The following is an 11,630-nucleotide window of genomic DNA, read 5'->3' as shown; positions in this document are numbered from 1 at the left end:
ATCAGCGAAAAAAGTAGTTCCAAAAAAGAATTACAAGAGTAACATAGTTGACTCCAACTACGACATCGTCTAAATTCCCTCCCTGATGTTTCCAAATTTTTTTCTCGCGGTAAGTAACCGTTCCATTATCGTTCCAGGTCACGTTACACTTTTCCTCATTTTGGATGAACGTATAAGGACCCAGTTCCTCAAATTTGGGTTTCACTGACAAATTATAAAAATTCTCCGAATTTGTCCAGTTAAATAAATAAAACTCAGTTGAAACCTCACTTGGCAATTTTTTCCAAAGACTATACACAACACTATTTGGTGTTAACACAAAATGGTTTTTTAAAACCACTGGCCAAAAAAGAATAACACAAAAACCACAAATACCTAAAGTAACACTAAAACAAAAATGCGACAATTGTTTACATGATTTCAAATTGAACATTCTGTTACAAAATCAAAACTTGATCTAGAATTTATGGCTGAAAATCAAACTAATAAAGGATTACCAGTTTTTTATTTTCTATTTAAATCTAAAAACGAGTTCTTAGTAGATGTTTTTTTTTTCAAAATGTTTGCTGAGGTAATAAGTGAGATGGGTGAGATAATACAAAAAACTCTGATTTAAAATAAAAATGTTTTTTTTTCAAATACTCTTTCACCAGCGTTAATTAAATTCTTAATTAGTTAACACTTTTACTGACCACAAATCGCTTGGTGCACGACTTACACCTTGCAAATGTGCTTATACCGCGTTTCGCGCGTTTTGGGAAAATGTTAAGATATGCACGTGGACACAAGGAGTTGCATTTGAGTGTAGTAGTATCACCAGTAAGTGCTGTTTGATGTAAAATCAGGCAATCACGTAATTATAATATAATTTTTTGTACTCATAGCTTTTAGACAGCTATTTTCTGGTTATCTTCGGTGTGCAAAACAGGCATTTTCTTTGTAACAACATCTAGGAACATTATCATTGAGGTAAACAATGTCAACCAAGTCTTTTAAATTCTGGTGGTTTGCAACCTTTACTGCCGCTCATTATGAATTTAATACAAACGATTTTTTACTATAAATGACAGTTTATTTGAATTTAGATTTAATCTAGATTTAACCAGTTACTAACCCACCAACAAAAAACCTAACTCCCTTTGGTTGTGCTGCAAACAAAATGCTCATGTGGGAATTTTTATTTTCCAACCACGTTAGGTAAATAACGATTTTAACAGTCTCAGAATGGACTATATAAAGAACCGCTCAAAAAGTATTCAAAATTGAAGAACAAACTTAACATTACACAACTTCTTGCATTACATTTATTTGAATGCAATGACGATTCTAATTCTAGTGATCCAGATCATAGTAATTCTGAAAAAGAATCTCTTGAGAACTTTTAACTAGACTTGTTCCATTATTGTCACTAACTCTCAGAGGACCAAAAAAGGGTAAAATCCCTTTTACAAAACTATTTAGGTTAAAAATCGATGTAGAAGGAACAAAACCAATAGATTATTTTAATTTGTTGGCTTCAAATATTTTTTATGGCAGAACCAACTCAATTGCAGTTGATATATTTTTTGGAAGCAATAAAGAATTAGTCACAGGAAAGCAACAGAAGATGAATTAAAAAAATTTTTTTTTGGATTACTTTTTCATGGGTAATATTTGAGTCACTAGAATCACCGATTACTGGGAAACAAATTCCATAGTCTTTTCTAAAATTATGATTCAGACCCGTTTTTTGCTAACATTGTGAGCTTTGCATTATGAAGATAAGAACACCAATTAAACTATTAACTCACTTAGCAAAATAGCCTACAGTAGATTTTTTAAATACAACGCAGTTCATCACAATGATCAGATATTGTCATTTTACGAGCTTCGTTGTGAATATAAAACTCTCGGGTGGTATAAAAAGTCGGATGTTAACATACAGGGTGCGCCAGAACTCGCCAGAACTCGCGCCATATAAGGTAAGATACCAGGAACATGAAAAAAATGTTAAAAAATTTTTATCTATAAAAATTTCGAAGTTATGAGGGTTTAAAGTTTGCACTTTGACTCAATTTATTTCTGTTGGAAAAATAATTTTCCAAGTTTTTTTGCTATAGGCTATTAAAAGAGGAAACAAGGAAGCTGTATCCTAAATTGTAACTCTGTTCAATGTTGTTTGGGGCTTTTATTGGCAAAATTTTTGTCCCTTTACTAAATAATTGTAAAAAAACATATACAAGATCATCAGTATCATTAAATAGATATAAAAAAATGTCAAATGTCAAAAAATATATGTCAAAGTTTTTTGACAGATAGAATTTTTTAAACATTTTTTTCATGTTCCTGGTATCTTACCTTACTCGAAAATTTTCTCTGGGGCGCGAGTTCTGGCGCACCCTGTATTTCAAATGATGATACTCTTTAAAATACCTAAAATAAATTTTGGATACTAGTTACTTGCATATTGTTCTAAAGATAATAATGAAAAAGCAAAACGAAGAAGATGTAGGTAAAGTTTATTGGGTAAATAAATAATCAAATTAAAAAATCTGGTGTATTACTATCTTTTTTGTCCTGAAGCACCAAGACTTTGCTTGTTTCATCAAAATTAACTCAAAACGTTACTAGACCAGAAGGAACGCAACACTTGGCTTCCGAAAAAAATTGTTGAGTGCTAAGTCCACAAATCCTCACTCAACCTTCTGGAGTGAGAGTTAAGTTAAGAGTAGTCGAATAACAACATCCACAGTAGAAGAATGTAACAATTCTTGTAATAAAGTTTGTCTTTTACAGAACATTGTTTTAATTTGTTAAATTGTGCTTCTATATACATAGAAAAAAATACGAAAAAGTTTAACATTAAACAACATCATTGTTTGTATTAAATTGTTATTATTTTAATAAAATGATAAAAATTACGGTTTTCCTTTTTTTTTCAATTAAGGCGCTGGAATAACACTTCAAAAATAAAAAATAGATAATCTTGTAGTCGCTTTAATTCAAAGGAACCTCTTCGTCTATTATTACATCATTTTCTAATTTTTTCAAAACTTTTTTTTGACTCCGTTTACTAAAAAGTAAAAAAATTGAAACAAAACTAATCCCAATTATCAAACACCCTAACGCCGTACAAATAAATGGTAAATTAATAATTAATTTGATTAAAAACATTGGTGTTCCTGTAAGTTTTATATCTTGTTTTGTCCAGAAAACTGGGACAAAAATTTTGCGAGTGTTTTCCACAAGTCTGAAAAAGATTTTTTATCTGAAAATTATAAATTTTTAATTACTTACGGAATGCCTTCGACTGGTCTTATCAAAAGATTAAGTTGAGCTTTCGCTCTCATTTCAATCGGAATACCAGTGGTCTAAAAAACAGTTATCAGAATTTAAGTTACGGTTAAACCAAATAAATCTAACCGGTTCTATTATAAGCATAGATTCGTGTTTGTTTTTGTCCGGTTTTAAACCATCAATTAAGTCTAGATAATAAGAATCTGCCTGGAAAAAATGAGGTAGGGAAAGAAAAATTGGAAATTGGTGTCTTGTAGTTGAGAGGTTGACCATACCATAGGGTACACATTCACCATTACAAAAACAAGAGTTTTCCGGAAAAATTGTACCTAGGAGTATTTAATAAGAATAAGTTTTGGTAGTGTGAGGTTAGTACCGTTGTCGAAAAATTGGTCTCCGGGAATGTATTTGTATCCCAGAACGTTGTCAACCATTTCCGTTCCGTCGAATTGCATCGGCAATTTTCGACGCAAATCCATTGAAAATGCGAGCAAATTTTCCGGTTTTAGATCGCTCGGGAAAAACTGGCCACTGTACCCAGAAACGTCGGAACAATTTTCATGGAAAAATTGAGTTTTTGTGTCGTATTCCCAGTTGTAGATTTTACCCAATGTTGAGTTAATTCCGGTGCCCATGTTTATGGCTCCGGCAAAATCGGTGGTACCGTTTCTCTGGCAAATAATTCTGTTAGGGTTTGGATAAGACAAAAATATTTTTTTTACTTCATAATACCATCCAAAACGGTCAAAATTTGGGAGTTTTAACTCCTGGAAAAGCGGTAAAGCTCGTGCTATTTTGATCAAAGGTTCATGGTACCCTTCAAAGAGTAATTCACTGACGGTGTGGGTCGAAAACATTGATGAGAAAAGTGGTCTCAAGATGAGGAATAAGTATTTTCGGGAGTAGTATTTCCAGAAACGTGTTATACTTGTGGCTGTCTTAAAAAATCAAGGTTATCAGCGAAAAAAGTAGTTCCAAAAAAGAATTACAAGAGTAACATAGTTGACTCCAACTACGACATCGTCTAAATTCCCTCCCTGATGTTTCCAATTTTTTTTCTCGCGGTATGTAACCGTTCCATTATCGTTCCAGGTCACGTTACACTTTTCCTCACTTCGGCTGAACGTATAAGGACCCAGTTCCTCAAATTTGGGTTTCACTGACAAATTATAAAAATCCTCCGAATTTGTCCAGTTAAAGAAATAAAACTCAATTGAAACCTCATTTGGCAATTTTTTCCAAAATTGATAAACTACACTATTTGGTGTTAACACAAAAAGGCTTTTCAAAACTACTGGCCAAAAAAGAATAACACAAAAACCACAAATACCTAAAGTAACACTAAAACAAAAATGCAACAATTGTTTAAATGATTTCAAATCGAACATTCTGTCAGAAAGTCAAGACTTGATCTAGAATTTATAACTGAAAAGCAAGCTAATAAGAGACTACCAGTTTTTTGTTTTTCTTTTAAATGTAAAAACGAGTTTTTAGTGGATGCTTTTTCCAAAATGCTTGCTCAGGTAATAAGAGGGTCTATTTTTGGGATGGGTCAGACATCACAAATTGTGGGAGAAAATTCCGATTTAAAATAATTTATGTATGACCATGAAATGTTTTTCTTTTGCAAATAATTATTTTCATCAGCGGTAATTATTGTTAAAGAATAAAATAATTAGATAATAAGCTTGATGTTTCTATAAAATTGAAACAAATTGCTTGTTAGCGGTTTTTGTTACTTTGTCGACTTTTTGTATTATTTATTTTCTTTTTTTGTTTGGTTTGTAATTAACTTAAGGAAAATTTTAAGTCAAAAACCACAAAAATATAAATAAAACTTTATTAACATAACAAATAATAATAATAACTTTTTTATTATAAATAACAATTCGATTACAAACGATTTATTTTAAATTTTTTTAACGATTTCCACCGATCGATCAATTCTGAGTGGAACACTCTGATCGGCGTACAACAATTTTTCTTTCCTCCTCCCGCACATATTCATCGTGCATAATTTATAAACAAGAAGTGACAAAACAATCACACCAGCAAACACAAGAATAATCCCTAAAGCCGTACAGATCACCGGAAGATTGAGGAGTAATCTCAACTTGAAAGCTTCACCATCCGGAATTCGAATTTTCTGTTCGAACCACAGTATAGGTACGAAAACTTTCGGGACGCCTTTGTACAGTCTGAAACACTCTCATTACGATTCTGGATACCCGGAGTTGATAAAAACTTACGATATTCCGGAATCGGGCTGCATTAGGAGATTAATTTGGAGACGGGCGCTGACTTCCAATGGAATTCCGGTGGTCTGAAAAAACCTTCTCAATATGACTGAAAAATTTTTCGAGTGTCTTACAGGCTCCAGGGTTAGGAAAAACTCGTGTTTGGACTTTTCCGGACGGATGCCCTCGACTGAGTCGGTATAGTAGGAATCTGCTTGGTAGAAATGTGGCAGTGATGCGAATGATGGTGAGCCAAAACGGCAACTCGAAACGTTGACTAGACCAGAAGGCACGCATTCGCCGTTACAGAAACACTGGTTTTCCGGGAAAATCGTACCTGAAATAAGGACAAATTTTACAACAAAACGGAAAAATCTCATCTCAATTATGATAATGAAAAGAGTCAAAACATCCATTGAATTGTTATTATCGCAATAAAATGATAAAATTACGCTTTTCCTTTTGCTTCAAGCCGCTGAAATAACATTCAAAAAATAAAAAAGTCTAATTGGGGTCAAACTGATAAGAAAAGCAACTTTTATCGGAAAAGGCTGAATCAACTTTTTCAAAATAAAAAAATACTTTCATCAGTTTTGCGTAGTAAATGTGGTGCAAAAATTTTTTTTTCTTCAAAATAAAAAATGTTACCATTATCAAGCATGTAACTGTCGACGACGTACTTGTTCCCTAGTATGTTATTGACGACACTTTGCCCGGAGTATCTAAGAGTCATAGTCCGGCACAAATCCGGTGAAAAAAAGCTAATGGATTTATTATCAAGCTTGGTGAAAAATTCCCCAGCTGAACCATTAACCATGGCACAAGTTCCCTCAAAATACGGCGTTTGTGTCCAATAATTCCAGCTGTATAGTCTACCAAAAGTCGAGTTTACTCCAGTTCCCATATTAAAGATGCCTTCGTAATGCGCCGATCCGTTTCTCTGCAAGGTTGTTCCATAAGAAGAAAACTCGGTTTCTGTGTCACTACTTACGGTATAAAACCAACCGAATTTGTCCCAAGGTGGCAGAGAGGCCGATAGAAATGGTAAAGATCGGGCGAGAGTGATGAGAGGGTCTTTGTACCCCGTGAAAAGCATCTGGGAGACGGACCGGGTGATGTGGACAGTCGGGGACATGCTGGAGAGGGATAGGGAGAGGCCTTGGCGGACTAGGTAGCTCCACGTGCGTGCAGAGTAGGCAGCTGACTGAAAATACAAACATTTAATTAAAATCCATAAGTAATTATTACCGGATAATTAATTAGGAAAACTAGAGACTAGGCAAAATTTGATTATCAGGTATGCAGAATTTGTTGCTAAAATACACACGAAACTTTTCATTTAAGATCAATATTGAAGTTTAGAACTGTGTATTGTTCATCAAGTTAATTCTCCCGTGAGAGGTTTTGCTCTATTTCAGACGACTTAAGTAAATTTTCAACTATAACAAAAAAAAAATAAAAAATGAAGTAGCTCATAGCACGTGATGTAATTGTTTAGGTAAGAAATCGATCAATTACAAGGTTACGTTGTCAATTACTGGATAATGTTACAAGAAATTGACAAGAAAACTGATAATTCCCATGTTTTTTTTTCATTTTGAGCATTTATTGTAAGTCTGGAATTTTTTTTTTAATTCTTAGCGCTTCATTGTGATGGTGACAAGTTTTAGTGTAATTTCAGACGCAGTGGACCAATAATTTAGTCACCTTTTTATAGATGTAGCATTGTTAAAAGATGAAAAAAATGTTGGAATAAAATGTATTCTCATAAAAAATCGCTCAACTAACTACAAGAATTACATCGCGTGTTTCAAAAATGTGTGGCATAATTTTAATCACGAATACCCCTCTACAAATGAGAATAGATAGCACAGTATTTATTGACCTACCTTAAAAAATAGAAAAATTACAGCTTTCCAAAAATGAAATGAAAAATGATGAAATATTTTTGTTATCGTTTATCCGATTATTATGAAACTTTGCATGTCAAGGAATAAAAAGACACTTTCTGATATGATGTAAACGAAAGTCTTGTAAAAGCTATACATTTCCGGTGACAATAGGACCTTTTTAGTTTTTGGGTCATAACTCTTTTTTTCAGCCTATTAACACGTATTTTTAATGCCAAATATCAAAAGCCCAATCATTTTTTCATAAAAAAGGTACTCTTGTTTCATATGACATAGCTGTCAATGCTGTCACATTTAATCTCAATTTCATTTAATCTAAAGTAAAATTTGATCATTTCTTGATAATCATAGTAAAACCTTGATTATGTGTTGGAAGAAAGCCATCGCGGCCATAACAACATGGTCTGAGAATACATCACAGAAGTTTTCACACCGTAAAACGATTTTCCCTCCAATTGCTCACTTTGTTTTTTATTAAATGACAATAACCTGAGTCAATTTTTTTTAACTAGCCTTAACAGTATGAGGTAATCACGGCATCATTTTTAAAAACTAAATACATTTTTGACTTTATTATTCAAATTTTCTTTGTTGTTTTTTGTTGAAAAGAAATGTATTCACATAAAAATTCGCTCAACTAACTACGTTGTCAATGAGTGCATACATATAAAGTTACTTTGGCGACAAAACTGATAATTCTTAAAAGTCATGATTTTTTTTTATATAGCTTTGTTCACATCTAAAAGATGATAATGGACAACGTATGTTTTGTAACTTGATCCACGTTATTGGTTTGTCACTGGAAATGCATTTTGTATTTTTTAAATGTGTACTTACGCTTTATTGAAATAGTGACTGGCTTTAATGTAATTTCAGACGCAATGGAGGAATAGTTTGGTCAGTTTTTTTAATTAATGCACTAAAAATACATTTCATAGATGTAGCTTTGTTATAGATTATGCATTTACATAAGAAATCACTCAACAACAAGAATTATACGTTGACAATAATTTTGTTAAGTGTGTATAAAGTTACATTGAATAAAAACAAAACTAACAATTAATTTTCAAAAATTACACTTAAAGTCATTGTTGTCAACGCTATAATTTTTTATTGACATTCAGAATATGATTATCCAGACCTTATCTTGCAGCCTTGATTCACACTTTAGCATTTTCTTTATCATTTTTATTATAAATTGCAATTGCAACATTTTCTATTTGGATGTGCTGAGGAAATACAGGGTGTTTCAGAGAAAAACTCCAAGTACGATAAGATACCAAAAACATGGAAAAAATGTTTAAAAAATTGTATCTGTCATTTATTTTTTGACATATGACACTTTTTATGTTTATTTAATTATATGTTTTTTCATAATTATTTAGTAAAGGTAAAACATTTTTGCCCATAAAAGCTACAAATAGCTTTAAACATAGTTACAATTTAAGATTCATAAGATTCCTTGTTTCCTGTTCTGATAGCCTGTATCAAAAAATCTTGGAAAATTATTTTTCCAACTGAAATAAATAGAGTCAAAGTCCAAAACTGTTTTTTTACCAATTTTTAAGCACATTCTTAATGCGCTTTATTGAAGTATTGACTAGTTTTATTAGTGTCAATTCGGTCAACAAATAATCACATTTTATAGACATAAACATGTAAATTCGAAAAATGAAAAAAGCGAATTACTGCTATAAAATTAATCTTGCACTAATCACTGTCCTTTTTTTCTTAAAGGTCAGTTTTATTAAAAATCGGAAAATTTGCATATTACTTGTTACAATTAATTAATTCATTATTCAATTACAGGTAAAAAATATTTTTCTTGGATAGGTTTTTTTATTCGGTGTTGTGTGTTATTAATTTGAATTATTTTGATTTTGTTAAATAAATTTGAATACCAAATTTTCCTGGTTTGTTAATCTAAAAATTAAAATTGAATTGTAAAAATGTATTCAAGTTGTGTTAACTTTCGGTTTCATTAATCACTTCTGGCAACATTAGACATTTTTTACCGTTAGATGCCTATCTCGGAACTTGTTTACAGCACGCTGAAAGCTCTCCGTCAGATTTAATAACGAATTTAATGGCTTTCAGTACGAGACAATTTCAGGGAATAGTTTACCTTGGCACATTACTATTTTAAATTAAAAAAAATGTAATCTTAATAATTAAAAATAAACTTGAAAATGTTATCACTTGTGTTTCATAGAAGGAGAAATTTGATGTTTTTTGTACGTCACAAGATTATAAACAATGCCAATGCGAAAACATTTTTTCTTAATTAGCGTAATGAATTTACTTACTAAGGCGACGGGATTTACAGTGGTGATTTCGTCGTTGATATCCCCTTTTGCCCGATTTTCATACCAAAACTTCAAATGTCTGAAAGAAACCGTCCCGTTTTTATTCCACACGATATCGGTCTTTTCTTTCGTCTCGGAGTATCGATAAGGCCCCATTTCTTGAAACCTCATCTTCACCGAATTGTTGTACACATCCTGGGGATTAGTCCAATTGAAGAAATAAAAATCGATGGGGAACGAAGTCGGGAATTTTTTCCAAATATCATAAGCGTGCGAAGTCGGCGTCAACACCATGTTACTCTCGATTAAATATTTCAAAATCATTGGCCAAATAAACGGAAGTACCAAACCGAAAACAATAAAAACCACCGACACCACAAACGCACACAAACACTTGGGCAAACACCTCGTGGACTTCATGTTGTAAGTTCTTCTGATGGCCTGAAAAAGAAAACATCACTGGACGCTGATCCAAAACGAAAAACCATTCAAGTGGGGGGGTACGAAATCGGGAAGGACTCACCATGGTGTTGCTTGACATTTACTTCATGTTTTACAATAACAACTTAGTTATCCGAGCAAATGCTTGTTATTAAGTCGGAGGTGAAGCACCATTTGACCCCTCGTTAATTCACTTTACGCCAAATCACAAATTCGGACTTGTTGGAGACTTTTTCAGGATTTGCTGATGCAATGAGTGTGATGGTGGCTTTATACCGGACGAAATTGGATTAAAGTTTTAAGGTATCGGTCATTGTTTTCACAAACATGCCGCTGTGATGGGAAATTTGAATATTGAACGGAAAAGATGAACGGTGGGCGTGCACGCGATTATACGCTTGGGAAACTGGATGATTTGATTAACTCACACGAGATTAAGCGATTTTTTCGGTCTACACGGCTTTTATCTAGTTCATTATCAAGGTGTGAGTGAAGACTAGACTCAAGGCGAACTTAACTGCACTAGAAAGGAAAAAATCAGACTCTTTAACTCTGATTTAAAACGAAAATTGAAATTGAACTTGAAAATGACAAGAATATTGTCACAATAAAGTTTGTTTGGTAACATCAAAGCGAAACATTTCTTCCATTAAAAACTGAACAGATAAACAAAGTCCATTAATTTAATCAGTATGTCAACGCGTGTAATTAAAATGGACGTTTATAATTTATTGTTATTAGAGTTATTAACAATTCGTTACTACACTTTGAAGTCTCGAATCTAAAAATAATTTACACCAGAATTTAACGAAGTTTTATACAGGCTGAGTAAAGTTTTGTTTGCTCTTACCGTACTTTGGGTCCCCTTGCACTATTATTCATGAGAATCTTTCAAATGCAGTTGCATCGCGCGCGAACTTGGATCGCTTTGCACTTGAGACAAACTTGAATTGTATTTAAAGTGCACACAATTAAAAAAAAAAGTGGTGTTGATGACTTTCATTTCAGTGACAATTACGTAACTAAAACACTTAAAACGGTGCGGTTTATCTATTTTACGTCGATATTTACCGATCGTTTCGCTTGTTTAAAAATCAATATTTTTCACATCGTCACATTTTCGATCAACAGTCACCAACACTGCGCGTCTTTAATTAAAGACAATGAATGGATTCGACCCACAGTGCACTCGTGATTCTAAAAATATTTCTAGATTACAACATGAGAAATTCAAAATTTCAAGAAATTTTGATTCAGCCCGTGGCTTGAATAAAAACGTAATTATTTCGTAATGTGGTTGATCATAGATAATCGTCGAAATTATCTCGGAATGATCGCATGTTATTTATGTTTTTTTTTTTGGTAATTATGGGAAATTGCTTCCGATTTTAGACTTACCTTGCGACTTTGTGCTTTGATTTTATCACAAGCATAAATTAAAGTGAATTTTAATTTAACGA

At 32.6% G+C, this 11,630-nt stretch overlaps 3 protein-coding genes across 5 annotated transcripts in view; 1 reads left to right on the top strand and 2 right to left on the bottom strand.

The window, feature by feature from the left end:
• LOC123010073 overlaps positions 1–4,383 on the bottom strand; it is a 5,986-nt gene extending 1,603 nt beyond the window's left edge. Inside the window, exons 1-7 of the mRNA XM_044406751.1 lie at positions 4,266–4,383; positions 3,999–4,214; positions 3,653–3,947; positions 3,403–3,605; positions 3,277–3,350; positions 2,992–3,229; positions 35–187 (exon numbers count right to left, since the gene is read on the bottom strand). Coding sequence (XP_044262686.1) covers positions 35–187; positions 2,992–3,229; positions 3,277–3,350; positions 3,403–3,605; positions 3,653–3,947; positions 3,999–4,133 — 1,098 coding nt within the window. The 5' untranslated portion in view covers positions 4,134–4,214; positions 4,266–4,383. The remainder of the gene's footprint in view (positions 1–34; positions 188–2,991; positions 3,230–3,276; positions 3,351–3,402; positions 3,606–3,652; positions 3,948–3,998; positions 4,215–4,265) is intronic.
• The window catches only part of LOC123015612, an 80,388-nt gene that overhangs the window by 20,255 nt on the left and 48,503 nt on the right, over positions 1–11,630 (top strand). The window lies entirely within an intron of this gene.
• Positions 5,103–11,299, bottom strand: LOC123015607 (protein peste-like). 2 transcript variants are annotated; one of them, XM_044415427.1, is made up of 8 exons: positions 11,021–11,299; positions 10,253–10,951; positions 9,730–10,170; positions 6,505–6,717; positions 6,162–6,453; positions 5,648–5,850; positions 5,526–5,599; positions 5,103–5,474 (listed from the first exon to the last, which is right to left on the bottom strand). In XM_044415427.1, exons 2-8 carry the CDS (start codon positions 10,268–10,270, stop codon positions 5,186–5,188), a joined length of 1,530 nt encoding a protein of 509 aa, XP_044271362.1. In that variant the 5' UTR covers positions 10,271–10,951; positions 11,021–11,299; the 3' UTR covers positions 5,103–5,185. The 2 variants fall into 2 exon arrangements, with proteins under 2 accessions (XP_044271362.1, XP_044271363.1); XM_044415428.1 differs by lacking the exon at positions 10,253–10,951.

Source organism: Tribolium madens, unplaced genomic scaffold (assembly GCF_015345945.1).
Source record: "Tribolium madens isolate multiple individuals breed KSU strain unplaced genomic scaffold, Tmad_KSU_1.1 Scaffold_19;HRSCAF=116;Tcas5.2_LG9, whole genome shotgun sequence".
In the NCBI taxonomy this organism is placed as follows: domain Eukaryota; kingdom Metazoa; phylum Arthropoda; class Insecta; order Coleoptera; family Tenebrionidae; genus Tribolium; species Tribolium madens.
Note: the sequence above shows the minus strand (reverse complement) of the source record. Positions and strands in the feature narration are given on the sequence as shown.

Excerpts from the sequence above, each read along its gene's own strand:
- LOC123015607 (XM_044415427.1), bottom strand. Across the intron at positions 6,718-9,729 it reads CTGTAAATCCCGTCGCCTTA|TCAGCTGCCTACTCTGCACG; the intron begins GTAAGTAAATTC and ends TTGTATTTTCAG. Across the intron at positions 5,851-6,161 it reads CAGTTACATGCTTGATAATG|GTACGATTTTCCCGGAAAAC; the intron begins GTAACATTTTTT and ends TCCTTATTTCAG.